We start from the raw sequence: 20223 nt of genomic DNA, 5'->3' as shown, positions 1-20223 counted from the left end.
AGTTTAAAGTCAATACCCCGAACACTAAATAAATATGAACATAAACACAGGGCAATAACTATTGAGCCAGAGTTATGGTTCCTTTGCACTGCACTTCTCCTTAATATAATCTATCCCTATATGAAGTAATTACCACAATGACTTCAGGAGTGATTCTCCGGACAAAAAATATGTATGCAAATGAAACGAAATTATAAAACTATACCTATTGCAGCCAGAATTATGGTTCTTTAATACACTTCTCCTCATTATAATATATCTGTATGTGAAGTTGAAAGTCAATACCTCAATGACTTTGCAGCTATACTCAGGACGAAAATGCTTGGGAAACACCCACACACAAGTCTACCATTTCTATATTCCCTTCGCCGTTAGGCAAGGGATAAAAAACATTATATGGCTGCACAGACCATTTCTGTTCATTTGTGGGACTCTAAAAAGAATCTCACGTAATGGTAGTTTGAAATTAAATGACTGTGCTCAACACATGAACAACAAAAAAAACAGCAGCTAACCTTGAGATGTTAGGGAAAAGAAGACTGCGATCAGCTCTTGTCATCTGTTCATCTTCAATACGGCCATTCTTGTCCTTGATGTCCAGGTCAAAAACCTTTTCCTGTGAATTAGGTGGGAAACAATTTCTATTTAGAATCAAAATGTTTATGGTACTTATGTCTTGATTAATGATTATAATTAAATTAGTGTCTATGGATGCCCTACTTCAGCGATAATTGAGTATGATCATCCATTATTATTTAATTGTATGATAAAAACATATTATTTGTTAAGGCATAAATATGACGAATTTGTTCTATGAACTGACACAAATAACTCTTTTTTTAAATTAAGTATTCTGACATTCAAAATGCAGGGTCAATTTTCAAATATGTAAGATGAAGAAGTTGTTGAAAAGAACATTCAATTATTTTATATTCAATCATCAATTATGGTTGTCATTTTTATTTGATTATCAATTATGAAATTTGTCAGATTCACCAATACTAGTTAATGGAAAAACATTTAGAGGCTATTATTCATAAGTTATTGAAGCTATTGATCATAGATTCTGGATTGCATTCACGTTTCAGAATAATTAACCATTTTGAACATGCATACATGTATCAAAATTATTGAAAATATTTATCATAAATTCTGAATTGTAAGTTAATTTACATGTCTTAAAATTATTGAAGATATTGATTATACATTCTAGATTATAAACAGTCATCTAAAGGTTGTTTTACTGTCTAATTGGTAGTAATTTTATGTTAAATTGTTGGTCTAAACTTAACAAAAACACTAGCAGATATTAGACTTACAGCTAGTTTGGTCTCATTCCTGCTGAGCCAGATCTTGACAGATATCTTCTCCACCATGAGTTGCAGGGCGTACTGCATCAGTGGACTGCTGATAAGCCCAGTCACAGAGGCGTTGAGTGGGTGAATAAAACCTGACCAGCGAATTTGGCTTTTGTATCCCTGACGGACATAGATGTGTCGAAATGTCTCAGACTCGGTGGTTTGTCTGATTATCTCCACCTGATGTGATATAAAACAGGAGGTTTAGTATAATGAATAATAACCTACTAATAGAAAGACTTGGGCAAAAAATCAGACACTTGAGCAATTTCTTAGTGACTAACTCAGCTCATTTAACCTCTTTACAGCCTAGAATGGTTCAAAATTTTATATTTTATTTCCTCATATTGCCTGATAGAATTGTAATGTTATAGATCTTACTCCAAGGCTCAAAATAAAAAAAAGTTGAGGCATTTTAAGTGAGTAGGTCGAGTCACTAGTAACAATCAAAAGGATGGGCCTACTTGTTGCAAATCAAGATATTAAAAAGGATCTCGAAACAGTGGTAAATATATTTGCAAAAGCGTTTGTGCATCCAAGCCCCCCAAGGCAAGTGCAATATGAGCTCATTTATTGGGCAAATAGTGAAGTCGTGTTGGAACCCTTTCTATTGTGTATCATTGTATTAACTAAGCATAATTATTGTGTCAATTTTATATTTTACAATCCCTGTCCAATATTGAAACATTTGATATAGATGCAGTGTCAGAAGATTATTTGTGTAAATAAATAACAATGTGAAATGGTTACTAAACCCCTACCTCATCAGGCATGTTGTTCTCCCCGAAACCAGAGCGATACTTGGTCGCAATGAGACCAGCCGGGAGGTCCTCTACACGACACTGATCAATCTGACTCAAGGAGGCGCTTAAACCGTTCCACCAGCCCACCGTACCTGACACAGTGTTGGTGGGCGAGATGCAGTTTCCCTGAGGCTCTGTGGTAAAGAAGGAAACATTGCAGTTTTATAACAAGGATTAACTCAAGATATGGAAGTTCCTTATGTTCATTTTACAGTTATTCTTATCATTCCAATGAGAGTCAAAAATCAAACTGTTGAATTATATAACATTCCGTAAACCTCTTTGTATAGGATGTAATCCCCCCCCCCACTATATTATTAGGCTTCTGACAAAACTATTCTACATTCATTTCTGGCCAAAATTTTATTTATAGAGAAATAAATGGAGGTTTGGAGAACATTTATGTAGAATCTATGAGTGTTGCCAACAAATAACAAATAATTTAAGGGCTTCAAGGAGAGTGACATCGGGATGACATAATGAAATGGTTTTTAATTGATTATGTAATGTAATATGGTATTTCAATTATTATTATTATTATTATTATATACCGTATTTATATAGCACTCTTTTCATTCGTCATGAACGTTCAAAAGTGCTTTACAAAGGAATAAATATATCACATACATGTATATGACAAACAATTTAAAATAAGTTACAGATAAATACAGAGACAGTTAATACGTTATAAATAAAAAATGAATTAAATGAGATAAAATGTCCATCCACAGGTGACTGTAAAACAACAGGAAATTGACATATAGAAATAAATTATAAAATGAACAGACCCGCTAAAACCTGTATTAATTGTCCTGTACTTAAAAACAAATAAAAATATAAAGATAAATCATTCAATATTTCCTAGTACATGTACACACAATATAAAAGGAAACAGGATAAAATGAAATAAAATATTGAAATTACTGATAATACACATTACTCGATGAGAGTACGTCGGATCAATGTCACAGTCAAGTCAAGTACCGATACAATGCGGTTAACACGTTAAGTTTCATAGAACTGAATGAATAAGTGTGTTTTTAATGCCCGTTTAAAAGAGTACAAAGTGTCACAATCCCTTATTCCAGATGGTAGGGCATTCCACAGTTTCGCGGCCGCAACTTGGAAGCTCCTCTCGCCATATTTCACTGTTCGACTTGATGGGACGACCAATGTTAGTGATTGATTTTTAGATCGTAGATTCCTGGCAATTAACTGTTTATTTCCTTAATACCATTTGTGCTTTTGTTATTTCAAAATATTTTACCATTTATTGAAATGTGCTGTGCTATTTAATAACCTTTGCCATTTTCAAAATTCAATTCAATTTGTTAAAACAAAATATGTTGCTGCCGATCTTGACATTTTCAGTCTATGGTATTAAGTTATCATCCGTATTTTCTAGTACTTTTTTGTACTGCGACCTTTCTATGCTAGCGTCCTTTACACAGTGATTTATGGTAAAGCTTGAAATAAATTTAATGTCATAAATTCAGATATCATAGCTTACAAATTTGACATTGCAAAGACAAGCATGTATTAAGTTTGTACAAACTGCTATATTTACAATCGTAATGTGATGTACTCATAACATAAGCCATCTTACTTGATCTCTGCTGACACTTGGCCTCCTTGACACACCAGTTACAGGGCTGTATGTATGTGCGCCTCTCCAGGGATTTTTCAGTGAGCGAAGCACCCTGACCCTGGCTCAGGCACGAGATACACGTGGTGAGCCGTGGGCAGATGCCAGGGCAAAGTGCACGTGGCATCGCCATGTAGCTGGTCATTTCTTTACATTTCTGCAGTCAGAGTTTGAATAATGAAAGACTTAAAACCTCAGGTTTTAAGTTCATTACAATTATTGCACAAGAGCGAACACAAATGATTGTCAGTCGTTTTTTCAGTCACGCAAGATGTTTAACTCATCAATTAGTATAACCAGAGTTGTTAATTGGGTATAATTACCAATTTATCAAAGCCCAAGTTATTCATTAACAAGAGATGTTTGTCAAACATTTTGCCCCCCATGAGCACCATGTTGTCAGGATTATATGGACAATTGAATGAAATATGCAGTACAGTTTTAAGATTATGACCATTCAAAGTGTGAGGATAGATTGTGTTATGACCATGACCTTTGACTCTATGACCCCAAAATCCATAGGAGTCATTAGCTGGTCACCAAAAACCTAAATGTCAAGTTTGAGAGCCATGGGTGCAGGCATTGACAAGTTATCACACAGACAAGCTTTTTTTGTGACCTTGACCTTTGACCCCTCAAATCATAAGGGGTCATCTACAGGTTAGGCCCAACCTCCAAGTCAAGTTTGATGAGTGCAGGCATTGTCGAGTTATCACACGGACAACCTTTTACCATTCAAGGTCACTGTGACCTTGACTTTTGGCCCGATGATCCCCCAAAACAAAAGGGGGCATCTACTGGTCAGGCCCCACCGCCAAGTCAAGTATGAGGGCCATGGGTGTAGGCATTGTCGAGTTATCACTCGGACAACCTTTTACCATTCAAGGTCACTGTGACCTTGACCTTTGGCCCAATGACTCCCAAAAAACAATAGGGGTCATCTACTGGTCAGGCCCAACTTCCATATCAAGTTTGATGACCATAGGTCTAGGCATTGTAGAGTTATCACTCGGACAAGCTTTAAAATTCTTTTACCATTAAAGGTTACTGTGACCTTGACCTTTGACCCGAAGAGCCCTAAAATCAATAGGGGTCATCTATTGGTCAGGCCCAACCTTCATGTCAAGTTTGATGACCATACGTCCAGGAATTGTTGGGTTATCACTCGGACAAGCTTTGGTCTACCGACGGACTGACCTATGTGCAAAGCAATATACCCCTCTTCTTTGAAGGGGGGCATAATAATTAAGCAATATACCCCTCTTCTTCGAAGGGGGGCATAATAATTAAGGATGCAAATATGAATGCAGTGGAATTGAAATTATTCCATTTTGTGTTTTGTCTATTCAAAATGTATTGCCTTTTGTTGGGATAGGGAATTTCAGAGGCTATTTAGGGAAGAATTAGGATCCGTCGCGTGATCCGGTACGACAAAGAAGGGCACAAAGGCCCTGGCTAAAACTTGGCGACTAATAATAGTTTACTTCAACTTTATAAAGATTCATTTTGGTAATTGAATATTCCATCGAAAGAATTACAGAATATTTGAATATATTTTGCCATACGTTTGCATCCCTATTAATAATCAATAGGTTTCTGATCAACTGCAAATTGATTTTGAATAATAGCTCATCTTAAAAAAATAAAGTCTTTCAGAGTGTAGCAAAACTGTCTTTGAAAAAAAGAATTTCTTGCCAATATTTGCTTACATGTTCGAGAGTGCGGTGCATGCAGGATTTTGGGTCGTTACAGAAGAAGCAGGCTGGGTTGGTCTGACACTTGTCCCTCCAGGTGATGTTCATGCAGTAATCCAGGTCAAGGCCCGCTTCATACTGTGTGGAGTGCAGAGAAATTTACATGTGATAACATAACAATATAATGATTATGTTTAACATTGCCGGGTAGTATCAGTAAGTATTTGATACCACCACAAAAATTACCAAAATGCAGTTTGAGCAAGTCTGGAAAGCATTTTACCAGTGCAGGGCTTTCAGGTTTGTGCTGATGTCAACCACTGAGGTTAGCGGATGATTTGTATTTTACATAATTATCTGGCCTTTTGAAATTTAAAATTGTAGAATAATGGTGTGAAAATTAGGGCATGCAGTCTCCATGACTGCTACTTATACATGTACATGTGCAATATTTATCTGACTGTAATCCTTTAAAACCAATCGCTTTAAGCAAATAAGAGAAAGGTTATATTGAGATTGAACTCTTTCTGTACATACACTTGGTGGTGCTATGATTTGTGGAAACTTGAACAGCCGGAGATCACCCTTCACATAGCCTGCATAACCCCCAGCAACCAGCAACAGGTTACCATTGGCAACAGCAGACACATGACTGACACGCCCTCGATTAGTTGTAGACTCAATGACTTCCATGTACTCTGCAAAAGAAAATGTTATAATGGAACTTGTAAATTTAACAACAAAACTTTTGGAATAATTACTTTTTCATAAATGAAAAGGTTAATGTTATCAAATGTAAACCAGATGAGTTTCTGGTTCAGTTCTTGAAATTTGCATACATTTTATGAAGAAAGATTTTGTCACTGTACTGTAAAAATGTATAAATTCAGACTTGGGAAGTCTTATATGAAGCATTGAAGTTTCTATTCAAGATGTAGTATACAGTATATTGGTTCTTCTTGTAGCCTTCTTTTAAACTATTTCCACTTACTTCCCATCAATGTGGAGGCATCCACCCATACATGACAGCCAAGGTGGTACAGGTAGATCTTATAGTCGTAACACGTTTCCACCTCATGGTGAATGTGGGCATTTCCCCCGTACACTACCATGTAGTTCCCCATGATCTGAACACTATGGAAGGAGCGCTGACTAGGAACATTTTGAGAAATTTTGTCAATGTCAAAGTTGATCTTTGACCATATCAAGTTTTTTATGTGAAATATATGCAGATCATTTGTATGTGAGCCATATCTTGGTTGGTCTGGTGAGTGGGAGTAGCCACCATAGATCAGCAATGATTTAGATTCATTATGGTACACAGCTGAGTGTCCGACTAGTCTGCGTGCTGAAGACTTTCCTGCCAAAGGTAGAACCTCCTCCCACTGAGATGGAATGTATCCGTCGATTTTATACATTTTCGCCCAAAACTGGCCATCCACAGTTTTGCCACCAAACACGTATAAATCATCTTCAACCCTGGTCAATGTATGCCCTGATAGTTCCAATGGTTGAACAGTGCTGTCATTGGCATGCATTTCCCATGTTTCTAAAGATGCATTGAAATACCATAACTGGTTACTGTAAGACCCGCTTTCTAATATACCACCAAACATGTAAAACCCGTTTTCAAATACCACCACTGCATGTTCGTAACGCCCTTCGGGCCATGAATTATTTTTTTCAACATCATCCCATCTATTTGTGTCAAAACAATACTTTTTGAGATCACCTAAAACTTCATTCAGAGAAAATCCGCCGAACACATACAAACACTGAATATCTTGTAAAAAAGCACCAGCATGGGCTGATCTGGACTTTAACCCCATGCCCTGTGGTAAAACATCGTACCAGTATTCACTCCCTTCAGCATCATTGATGCTTATATTGCACATATACCCAATGTATCCTGGATCACATTTACAGCTGGAAGTCATGTTATCATTTTCATCATCTGGTACACACTGTCCATGTGAGCAATCTAGAGGGCATTGTTCTCTCTCACAGAACTCCCCAGTCCGGCCGGGGTAGCAGTAACATCTGAAGTCCACACAGTTGCCCTGATTGGAGCAGTTAAATGGGCAGTCTTTTATCTCATAGTGAACCTTGAAGCCCTTCCGTTCATAGTTTCTGTCACTGAACAGGTACATCAGCATCTGTGGAGAGATATTAGATATACACATACACTCAATGCAAGATGAATACTTAATCCTTTCATGGAATATTGTTATTCTGTACACAGTCAGGTAATGACATTTTTGTATAATATCATTACAAATTGAATTATTTGTGTATGTTTTTCAAAGTAATTTTCTTAAGTTTATAACATATTTTTTTATACATATGGACACGCAATTTCACAAACTGTTTTGACACACATCTCAAATCATTGGAAGAATTTTGTGAATTTCCAAGTGTATGAAAGAGAAAATGAAATATTCACCTTCCCGGATCTAGCCAAAATAGTTTCTGGATTGTTGCTTCCACTAAGACTGGCAAGCATGGGAGAGTTGTAGGAGTCGCCATCGTAGATGAACAGGAAGTCGTAGGAGCACTCTGTGTCTATATACTCGAAATTGAGAATGATGGTCTTATTTGGGTGCTGAGCTGAAATATATTAAAAGACCAATAATTATAAAACAAGAACACCGCTTATTGCAAGCAGTACAATTGTTCCCTTAAGGTTCTATTGCAAAAGCAGCAGCATTTCTAAAGGATTTGCATAATTTCCTTAATGGCACCTAACCACTTGTTCACAAATTCCATATATCTAGCTTGCATACTTAATGTATCAGCAGTTCAAACACTGGATAACAAATGCTATCAGAAACTCATGAACAAGACCATTATAAACAGATTCATTTTGCAAAAAAGAAATATTTCAAAAGAGCTTTCTGGACTGATATGCTCAGTATAGCGAGATTCAAGGTATGGGGGAAAATGCTGCGATGCAATGAAGAAGTTTGAAAAACATGAAAATGCCCCCCTAAAACAGGGTTCCCTCTGGGTTCTAAAAAGTTGTCGCCATTTTTCGCTGGGGTTAAGGAGGCCTCCAAAGGCCTCCTTATGGGTCCAGGGCAGCGCCCTTGTGGGGGCTCAGAGGGGGCGAAGCCCCCCTTAAGCTCATGGAGTATAAGCATTTTAAGAGCCTTAGGTTGCATTTAATAAGCACATTGTCGTGCAATAACATACTTCATGAAGCACAAGTTATTAGTAGGGATGGAAGCGAGTATCCGGATATCACGCAAGTATTCGGATACCAAAATGGGTATTCGAATATTCGTTAAGAATTAAAATTTCAATGAAAAAGCTTAGCAGAGACATAGCAATTGTTATAAAACTTTTCAGATGAAATATTTCAGGTGATCAACAGTGGCTGTCGCTAAGCGGGTATGTGTCACAAATCGTCTGCTAATTAGGTGTTTGCACAAGGCGTGATATTGTGTCCTTGTGCAGTACTCTGTGAAGTTCTATGACCTTGTTTACAATGACAAGTGTTGTTTTATGATCTCAGATGTGCTTAATTGACACTAATTGATACCGTTGATATTAAACAGATTGATAATTAATCCGTAGGAATTGATCGTCCAATCACAAGATAGGGGATTTAAAGAATTGTTTCTGAACAAGAACATGCGTTCGATTAAGTGCGACATCGAATGAAAACTGTTGTGAAGTATTCGAACATTTCGGACTTGAAAGTAGTGTGTGTACAGTGTTTGATTAAATTATCAAACATATAAATGATTTATTTCCTATTTAGTATTTATTCACGTTTTATTTTGTGTAGTGTATTTTATTTTTCATACGATATGTAAACATGTTTAGTTTATTGATAAATTAAAAAAGTACACGCATGTAAATAAAGAAAAATCAGATCGTTTTTTTGTCGTCTTATCTTTTCCGCAAATATATCCTTCATAACAAAACACCGCAGAAATTGTAAGTATTGCATTAAATCAAACAATGTAATGAAATAAAATTACAACCGAATATCAATAACCGAAGTGTCATTTAACATGAAACCTGCTGATAAATAACAAACTCGAAAGCACGTGGCAGTAATCACCTCGGCCGAAGTGACTATCAAATTCGCGAGGTGTTTATGTGGTATTCATCATGAGTTTTATGACGTAAAATGAGTTGATTATAACATTATAAATTATTAAGACTGAGAAAGAATGAATGAAAAAGTGAAATTGCCATATGACGAATTATAAATTAAGTGGACAATTATGTCAAATAACAGAAGGTGGGTGACATATAATAGGAAATTTACTTATTATGAAAACAATTTGATACGAGTATCCAGATAGTATTCGAATACTTGATACGAATATCCGGATACCGATTTGGTATCCGGTTTCCATCTTTAGTTATTAGCAAATTGTTTTTCTACTGACAAAATATATGGGCAAGTAACTAAATAATAAAAATAATGAAATATTGCAAAAAATATGACATACCCGGTACATCAATATGTTGATTTCTGTTAAATGCCTGCATACAATAGTGTCATAGAATTAAAAAATACAATTATGAAATTTTGAGATAAACTTAAAATAAATGGAAACTCAAGAAATATACATTGTCAAACTAAGGCCATACTATCCTAATAAGAATTTGTCTACTCATTACTCCAGCCAACTTATCGGAAGCCTTATCAAATGGGATGTATATTATATTTATTTGTTTGCATACCAAAATGACTTCTGTTAAATTTTTTACACTTTTTAACCCCATAGAATTCGCCAAATTGTCGCCACTTTTGTGATTTTGTCACAAATGGCGACAATGGCGATCGCAATGAGACAGTAGACAATGCAATGAGACAGTTGACAATGAAAACATTTCTTACATTTAAGACATAATCAGGTGCGCGGTGCAAGATGGTGAATGAAAGTGAAAGTAGAAAAAAATGCAACAAAAATGGTTCAACTTGGATAACTACGCATCTTATTTTTCGAATTCACAACAGTATGGATGATATTTCAAGCTTCTTTTTGTAATGCGCAAAGATTGCATGGCAGTCAGTATTAAATGTGTTTTAGAGAGAAATTTTTCATAGTTTTCAAACCTCTCCTTTTTTTAATATTTTTTTTCAGTGTTGAGTCTGATTATGTAAGAATTGTAACAGGAAGTATTATAAAAATTATGTTTTTCTTGTAGCTTAGCTTTTCACCATTCTGCCAGTGTCAAATGTATAAGATTTGGTCAATTTCTTAAATATATATATATATATATATATATATATATATATATATAGTGATATTTTTTTCAAGTAAAATTCTTAGAATTGTATTGAAATGTTATATAATTACTTATAAAACAATATCAAAGGGCTGAAGGGTCATATTCTAGTGTCCATGATCTTCTGTGGTCATTTAATTCAATCATAGCGCTTTAAAAAGGAAATAAATGGTGCATTTACCATGCTGTATTTACTCTTTGACATGAAATGTATGTACAGATACCCGGGTCCAAAATGTCTTCCCACCCATGCCATAGTCCTGAAGTGTTTCGTGGGTCCTAGATAATTGCTAAATCTGAACCATTCAAACCACACAAAAACACTCTTGGTTGTTCTTGGAGTTACGAGTACTTTTTCTATGTCTTGTATTGATGCCAGTCCAATATCAAGAGAGCGCATGTGTAGACTTCAGGCAACACCATAAAGCTCTACAAAAGGCCTCCTTATAGTCAGCCGGTTTGCATACAAATTACTGACAAAGTGCCGTCACAACAGTGCCATTGGAAGAAACCAATAGTGGGGTAGTAGTAGTAGTAGTAGTTTAATTCGTGCATTATGTCAATAACAGTACATTTTACACCAATATAAGATATATCACATATTGTATTTGCATGATATTTAGAGTCCTAATAAGTTATATCACAGAAAGTTTAACATAATACTAGATCTACTAAAACAAGTATTACTTCTGGTGTTAATGATAAATACATCTAATTTATTACCAAATAAAGTTTTACGAAATAAAGTTTAACATAATAAATGACATTGCACAGGATAACCCGTAAAGATTTGCACAAGTACAAAAGCTGATTTCCAACAAGGTCCATGTCTAAGGTTTTACAGTTGGCATTAAATGATATAGTGAACAGTATTATTTAATATTATATCATATACTCAGATGAAATAAATTAATGTATGATATTCATCACAAATAAACTACTATCACTATCACATAATTATATAATATACCACACAATTATATAAATAGTTATGGAATATTCAGGGTTTCTGCAAGGAATTTCATAAGGCATGTCGGAAGGGGAGGGTTTGGGAGGGGTGTCCCCTCCTGACGTTGATTTTTTTTTAATTTTCGTATCCAAAATGGTGCAATTTCCTGCATTTTAAACAAGTTTACAGTTATGTTCCTATGATTTAGAATTACCAACTCAAGTCCGATTAACATTAAAAATATTTGTGAAAAAGTTTAATGGTTTCTCTTCATTAATTATTGGTATTTCTCAAGTTTTCCGACAATACAATATCGACAATATCGATCGACTCATGTTTCGTTTAGTGCGGGTATTATTTATATTGACACCGTTGACGTCACAGCAAAACGTGTAAAGCACGCTGCATGCTGGAACACAAAAGAGCCCGGAGCAAAGCGACTGCTCGTGGGTGTATTCGTATTTAAAGCTGCTACAGGTAATATTTTTAAAGCCGGGTCGGCTAAATAATAACTTAAAGGGAATGTAATGTGCATTTTCAGATTTATTTATCTTTTTTTCTTAATAAATTAAAAGAAAAAGAAAATAATCAAAGTTTAATAATAAGCAACACAAAATATAACTTTACACTTTTAAACTAAAGACAGGAACGCGACTTAATTACATATGACGACATAGCATAACCCTTGTTTATAATAACACAGATATCTTCACACGGTTCTCAATAATAATTTAATATTTGGTTAACAAATGGACTCAGGATTAAGAAACAAAATAAAACGACACATGATTTATGTTACAAAACTCAATTAAGACATATTGTTTACTTTATGTTCATAGATGATTATAGTGATGAAGGTCGCAATTACGACAGTGAGGTATTTCACACATTCCCATTTTGATAAAGAATAGGAGGAGTTTGGTTAATTGCACTGTTGAACCTCACCGACACGCCTTCATGCTGTCATCGATCCTGAATGGCTGATACAAATGCCGTATTAGTCCCGACACACCTTCTGGCTGTCAGTCAACCGTTGCAATCGCAACAAAATTGTGTATTGTCAGAACTGATGATTGTTTTGATAAGGGTTGTCGCTAAGCGGATTAAAGCATGTCGGCATAATTAACGCATGTCGTTAATTAGCCTTGCCAGCGGAAGGCACGTGGGGCCCGACAAGCCATAAAGGGCTGGCGGAAACCCTGATATTTAAAAATTACCAAAGCAACTATATAAAAATTGTGCGTATTCTTAGAAAGCGCACTTATATTCATCTAATACATAAAAATTGTGAATACCAAAAGACATAGAAAGCGCACTTATATTTATCTAATACATAAAAATTGTGAATACAAAAAGACAGACTTTTCAAACTTCTCCATCTCCTTTAAGAGGTGAGTTTTGAGTAATTTCTTAAAAACATACTTTGATTCTGTGTCTTTGATGTTATTTGGAAGCATGTTTCAATCCCGTATACCATTATAGTAAAAAGAAGCTGCTGTAAAACAACCATTATGTGGTAAACCTGGGAAGGAAAGTGCGCTCGGTGTGGGGCTCGAACCCACCACGGCCGGAACACTAGTATGTTATTCTAGCCAACTGAGCTTACAATCGGGCTGGTTCTAACCCACACACACTACATTAGCAATGAAATTCAATTGAAATTACCATCAATAAGCCATTCACATCTGGCATAATGTGGATAGGTGCTGTGTTGATCGTCTGGAACCTCTTCAGTAAGGATGCCAGTTAAATTGGTAAGGACTGTTCTTTGGTGCTGGCATGATGCTCTTGACGAAGGAAAAAAGACTAGCAGCAACCAAACATTCACGCTTACCCACATCTCAGCTGACAATTTGTGCAAATTAGGCCAGAGGATGGGAATAGACGCTTCCAGCGTAAATCAAGCAATACGTCACATATTATCTCGCGTAAACAAAGTTTCCATAACACTGGGATGAATTTCTAGTTGCATTACGATGCTCTCATTTCATTTAAGTTCTTTAAAGCCATTTAATTTTCGATTGACAGCGGAAATCATCTGTTTTCCATCTTCATCCATTATTATTATGATGTACGGGCAAAAGATTTGCGGGAAATTTGATTGGATAAAAATGTGGAATGTTTAGTATGCGGCAGCGTTTAGGAACTACGGTGAAATACTCACATTGACCGGTACGTTTGGGTTTGTGAAACTTAGTAAAATAATCTAATGTATAAATTACTGTTACGCTGAGAAAAAGAAAACAGCAACAAAACATATTTAATAGCTTTGCGAAAGCAATTTCAAATATGTAATGTCTCAAATTAAATACCTGGAAACAAGAATAATTTCCAAAAGTTTATAAAATATGATCATTTATTCAGGTATTTTTTTATTGTGTCCACATAATCTAATGCACATAAAAAAATAGCACACTATATAGGCACTAATTACTTCCAACAACACTTTCAAAATTATTCCCAAAGAAAGTTAAAATGAAATTCTTACAGAAATATTTAAAGTGACACCCTTACTCAAAACCAGTACATACACAATTACACATGTATAGCAAATATAAAAATGACTGATAAACCTTTAACTGCTTACTAAATAATGCATTTATGGAAAATATTAATTACTAATAACAAAATTGCAAAAAAATTAAATGATTGGTGAATGCTAAAATATTTACTGTGGTCTACTATAGTCTCATAAGGTAGAAATACCGTGTTTTATGCTCATTTCTTTCAAATTAAACTTAGTATTCTTCATAAGAACCATTGATTTTGACATTTATTCATCCTTTTTGAAATATTAAAACAATATTATTAATTGTGATGAATCTTATTCGGGATTAAGAGTGCATATTTAATGAAATAACTTTAAACTAAGGTGTGAGTGTGCGAGTGTCTTTCCTTAACCTAGCTTGTATCCAGGGTACGGTTTTTCATCTTCTCTCTGAGACTTTCTCCAGTCTGTAGTCTGTAAATAACATCTCAAATAGTTAATTATCTTCAAAAGTACTAAATTTCTTACAAACTCTGGATTAAATGACAATGTCTCTACTAAGGTGACTTTTAAAAATGGGAGTACAAAAAAAACTGTATTTTTTCTTAAGGTAACAAGGATAAATTATAACCATCTGCATCAACATTACTAGAACAAGTAGTTTTCCGGGCCTGTTTATCAATTCCAAATCAAAGGAAAAAAGTGCAGCTAGCCTTGTGGTCATAACACAAGTTAAAAGATAATTGTCTGTGTAAACAGTTCAATCTTGACCATATATTTAATCATAACATTTCTCGGTGACACTCCCATTTTAATAATACAATGAAAAATACAGGAACAAGCCCAGTAGTCGAAAATTCAAAAATAAATCCTGTTTAGGGGCACAAGGCAAGGGCCAAAACGATAATGAACTATAGATACAAACATACTAACATCACATTAAAGCCCAAAGTTCAAGACGGTGTGCAGAATTATTTCTGTTAGACTTAATTAAACCACTATACTTGCATAACTTATCACTCTTCATTCCAGTATGGATTTGATATTTATAACGGCACCGTTCAGTGATATAGAAGAAGCATCAATATGCAACTCAAATGGCAGTTCAAAGTCAGCATAACCTAGTATGGGTAGTTTTGAAAACATATTTTTAATTTTCTGAAAAGCAATTTCTTCTTTCGTATCCCAATGAAAAGGTTTTGTAGGAGAATTTGATTTCATTTTTATCTGAGTTTTTTGGAATTGGCACACTTTGGTAACAATTTGATCGATGGCACTTTTATTTGGGCACAATTCTGTAGGTATTTCCTACAGTAGCCCGCTATTCCTAAGAAAGACCTTACTTGCTCGGGTGTTGTAGGTGTCGGTCATGGCTTGATCTAATCCAGATCTAAACAACAACAACAACATTAACAACAACAACAATATTTGTTTGCTAACAGTTTTTCACAAGGACTTTCAACAAGTTATGATCCTGGGATGTAGAAAAATTACCAAAAGTTAATAAATTATTGTCATTGATCCTGGGATTTTGGGGTGTCTACAGAATGTAACCCACTTGCAATATTGAACGAACTAATTGGGCAGTAATTAAATCGTGCATCATCAACACTTGCAGAATTATTCCCGCGAAAAGTTTGAAGTGTAATCCTCACACAATATTACTCACACATACTGTTAAATTTACGTGTTACAAAATATGTTCTGTTCTGTATACTTTTTAGTTTGATAGATTTGTGATTTACAATTCCAGTTCATCCTTAAAAAAAGTTGATTATAATATTTATTTAATATTTCACACTACACTGTATAATTGTAATATATTTAATATGTATATGAAACACAAAAAACTGTATAGTTTACGTGTAATAAATTATGTTCTGTTCTGTTCAATATTTAATTACATACACTATCTTAGAAATGTTCTAGCACTTGCTAAACTTTCATAAGGATTTGTTAAAGGGGCTGTACTCCGTGTGATGAAATAGCGAAAAAAAAAAAAATAAAAAAAATAAACTTGGTATCGATGTGTACGATGAATTGAAACTCACTATCTGAAGTACCACATAGTTTACAATTCATATATTTTTCGCAGTTTTTTTCGTATTTTTCCATTTAAAAGATTAATTATATAGCTTAACTATTCCAACTGATAAAGCTTTCGTAGCTCAGTGGATATAACACTGGCCTGCAATTTTGGCGACACCGGTTCGAACCCGGTCTCCGACTCGATTTTTTTACATTTTGGTATTTTTTTTCCATTATGATATCAAAGAGTAAAACATTTTATTAAATAATTGTCCTGAGATTCGTTACAGAAAAAAAACTTTTTTGGTGCCAATCTGGTGTACAGTCCCTTAATTTGACCGTTCCAAGGCGGTACCTAACAATCCTTGATAAACATACATAGTGTTTTTATATAATATATATGGACTGTGTTGTTTGTGGAATTTTGTGCAGTTTTTCCATGTTTCTTGTTTGTGATTTTTTTTTGTGTTCTATGTCTTTGGCGTTTACCCTGTGCCATTGTAACGGGGTTCATGTTTAAACTTTTGGCTACTGAGCTTGTTTCTGTAGTTTTTCACATAAGTATTTAAAGATCAGATAAGTTTGCTCTAATATGCAAAAAGAAAATATTCGTATATTCTACAAAATTCCTCAGGATTTTTGTCTCAAATCCTATAAAGATCTTGTTTATTCTAAATGTTCTTTACATGAAATACATAGAAAAGTTTAGAAATTTTTAAACATTTAAAAATAACAATATGACATAGTAAGAAATGAAACAGCTATAGAAACATTGATTTTTCCCCCAGGATTGTCCATATTTATATCTATTTTCCAATAGGATCCTTTTAATATAAAGCCCCTTCCTTAAAAAAGCAAACACATGTATGTTTCTTGAATTTTGATTCTGATCGTGATATTGACATCGCCTTTTGCAATTGATTGAAAATAAAAACAAAGAACATGTGAATAAAAATATATGTTTTGTCCATCATTATTTCTCTTTTGGTCATCATTTTTTATGTTGACAACGGATAATAATAATAATAATGAAATGGAAATAATTTGTTTGGCGAACTTGACTTTTATTTGCCATTGCAAATATGATAAGCAAAAAATATAACAAGATGTACTATCATACACTATATGCCAGATTGAGAATAGTGGAGTATTATCATATATAAACCACATTTCAAAACATATCGATGAATCTGGTTAAAATTGAAATGCACACTATGGTATCAATAAAACAGAGAAATAAAAAAACAAGGAAGCTTGAGGTTTTTTCTATAGAAGCGCTAAATCCATGTAAGCCCTACGATACCGAATGAACATACAGTCGGCACGTTAAGAACCATTCTGTTCCTATGTAATGCTTCTCAGGTGTTAAATGGTTTGTCAAACGGTCTCGGTTTTTTATTGATTAGTGTTCAAATTTCAAAAAATATATATTAAAACAGTTTTCTCTAATAAGCCATATGTTTAACTTTAACGTAAGTGTTGGCATTGAATAACAGTTTGTCATTTATTTAAAAGTTCTCTCTTCAGTACGCTATCTGTCACCGCTTATGGAACTGTGCATTTGCGATAAACGATTTAGGGAGCCGGGCAATTAGCAAGAATCGGAAGTGTGTAACTCGGTCATTTTATACACTGTATTTATGCATTTATTTCTCGATAAAAAATGTTTCGCCATGCCTAAAACTGATTTATTTCCGAAGAATGATGTATAGTCGTGGTATTCATATTGAAAGTTCATGTTGTCACATTTAGAAACAATCTTTATTGACATGCAACTGTTGCGATAGAAGTTGCGATGAAAATCCGCATGAGATAATTACTGCGCATGCGTGTTACACGTAACGAATATGGCTGCCTGTCAGTCGTCACAATAGTTTTTCAGACAGCTTTTGATAATTTATTTCTGATCGACTTCATTTTATGTGTAAGATATCATCAAAAAACATAATTTTTTGAAGCATTATAGGTAAACGCCAAGGTAATTATATTTACAATGCTTATGAAACTGTTTACATGCTTGCTTTAATTTTGACAACTCACAACAGACAGGTTTATGAAAATGACAACATGGACAAGAGTATAAATATAAAATATATGATGCTGTCATAATTTATATGGTGATGTGTATCGACAACTTTGTAATAACTTTAAATATGTACGCAATGAAATATCTGGCCAGCTAAATGAACAGACCTGGCACCCATTGCATTTCAAAGAAGTCATGTGCTCTTCTAACTAGTGTAGTGGGTGTGGGTAAGAAACCAGCTTCCTCGTTAGTTCAGTTGGTTAGAGCTCTTTGCTGGTGTTCCAGCAGTGGTAGGTTTAAGCCCCACAATGGCACACTTTTCCACCAAGGTTTACTTTAATGGTGGCAGTAAGTAACTAGGTGCTTTAGTCTGTGTAAAAACCGCCTGGTTAGCTTAGTTTGTTAGAGTGCAGTGTTGGTGTGCCAGCAGTCGTGGCTTCTAGCCCCATTTCAGGCAAACTTTTCCTCCTAGGTTTACTTAACTTGAAATGCTGTATAGATATCTCTGTGGTAAGCACTCTTATTTAACTGCTTAATGCTTTTCGCTTCACACAGTGCTACCAATAATAATTTGAATCTGGAAGAATGAACTTTCTGACCATTAATTATGGGAGTTTTTCATTGAAATGTTGAATTTATCTTCATCTATTGTTTCAAATAAATAAATTTACATATTTCTTTTTAAATAATTGATTAAACTTAAGACTGATGGAAAATGTGACCATGAAAGTTACATTGCCACCAAGTTTTGATATTCTGAACTTCCAAGCCCAATGAAATTCTGGAAGTTTTGCTCATTACTAGGAAGTAATAATCTAACTTAAATGGAAACCCTGTTGGTGCCCATGGTTCAATTTCCAGCCTGGGTGCATCTGACTTTGGTTTGTGGTCACCAAGCCTGACAAGTGGATTTCCTCCATGTTCTCCTGGTTTCTCTACAAAATGCTAGTGAAAATATAAATAAAAGGAAAAATAATTTATCCTTTACAAAGTGTGAGTTTTGGGGCACCCAGGGTACATGTATTATGATGAAACATGTACAAAACAAACACTCCAAGACTTAAATAATGTTTGCCTTAATGCAGCTAGCAGCTCATAAATGCACCGAATTCCTTTAGATATTATATAAAAATATAAAATATCTAAACATATGGATTTTGTTTCATTCAGCCTCTGTATCTAATAGCATGTAATAGGGTCATTGAAAATTCTGCTTTAATCTGAAATTTTCAATCGAAATAATGACTTTCATGACCTCCTCAGATATCAAACAAGATATTTTAAATGACACATCTAATATTCTGGTAGTTTTCATGAATAAATGAAGTTTTAAAACCAAACATTATTGTTGAATATGTTGATATATTTTTAACTGTTTTCATTATTTTTTGTGAAGTAATGCATTCAATTTCATTTTATAAGCTGCTCAGCTCATTAAGGCACACATTGTGTAAGTCTGAGTGTTTCTGTAAATCTCTCATGATAATCTATTCAGATAACATCTTTCCAACAAAAGTGATAAATGTTATGTTGTGATAACTTGTTTCGCAACATTGTAGAATAGAATTTAAAATGATTTTGATTTATTATATAATTCCAGGATGACTAACTGGGGAGGAGGTCAGGCCCCAGGGTTGGGACAGGTTCAACAGGCCCCAGGGTCCGGACAAGTCCAGTTCTTTGATCCAACAGCCTTCCAGAACACCCCTGCCTCCAGCCAGCAATCGTTCCAACAACAGGTTAACAATATATAAATTTCTAAAAAGTCTTCATGGATTTTTTTTTATTTTTACAAAGGTGTTAACTAGTTTTTCAGAAGTAAGAATGCACAATCTTAAGACATGAAATAAAACAAGTCTCTGCTGGGTTAGGGTTCATTTTCTACTGAGGAGTAATGAACAGACTTGCTCTAATGTTGCCTGTATTTAATGGTCAGGCATAATCAATATATTTTAACTTGTCAATGTAAAATTCAATTCTCT

General features: G+C 34.5%; 2 protein-coding genes across 7 annotated transcripts in view; one reads left to right on the top strand and one right to left on the bottom strand.

The window, feature by feature from the left end:
- The window catches only part of LOC128223926 (multiple epidermal growth factor-like domains protein 8), a 51196-nt gene extending 37449 nt beyond the window's left edge, over nt 1–13747 (bottom strand). For both annotated transcript variants that reach the window (XM_052933406.1, XM_052933407.1), the window contains exons 1-9: nt 13365–13747; nt 7944–8107; nt 6492–7656; nt 6038–6198; nt 5516–5638; nt 3768–3963; nt 2120–2295; nt 1320–1538; nt 516–616 (exon numbers count right to left, since the gene is read on the bottom strand). In XM_052933406.1, coding sequence (XP_052789366.1) covers nt 516–616; nt 1320–1538; nt 2120–2295; nt 3768–3963; nt 5516–5638; nt 6038–6198; nt 6492–7656; nt 7944–8107; nt 13365–13539 — 2480 coding nt within the window. In that variant the 5' untranslated portion in view covers nt 13540–13747. The remainder of the gene's footprint in view (nt 1–515; nt 617–1319; nt 1539–2119; nt 2296–3767; nt 3964–5515; nt 5639–6037; nt 6199–6491; nt 7657–7943; nt 8108–13364) is intronic.
- A 4306-nt stretch (nt 13748–18053) lies between these two features.
- Nucleotides 18054–20223, top strand: part of LOC128223773 (uncharacterized) — a 29955-nt gene continuing 27785 nt past the window's right edge. For all 5 annotated transcript variants that reach the window (XM_052933149.1, XM_052933148.1, XM_052933147.1 and 2 more), the window contains exons 1-2: nt 18054–18193; nt 19842–19980. In XM_052933149.1, the coding sequence (XP_052789109.1) occupies nt 19843–19980 (138 nt within the window). In that variant the 5' untranslated portion in view covers nt 18054–18193; nt 19842. The remainder of the gene's footprint in view (nt 18194–19841; nt 19981–20223) is intronic.

This window comes from Mya arenaria, chromosome 17, assembly GCF_026914265.1.
Source record: "Mya arenaria isolate MELC-2E11 chromosome 17, ASM2691426v1".
Taxonomy (NCBI): Eukaryota; Metazoa; Mollusca; class Bivalvia; order Myida; family Myidae; genus Mya; species Mya arenaria.
This window is presented reverse-complemented; position numbering and strand designations above follow the sequence as displayed.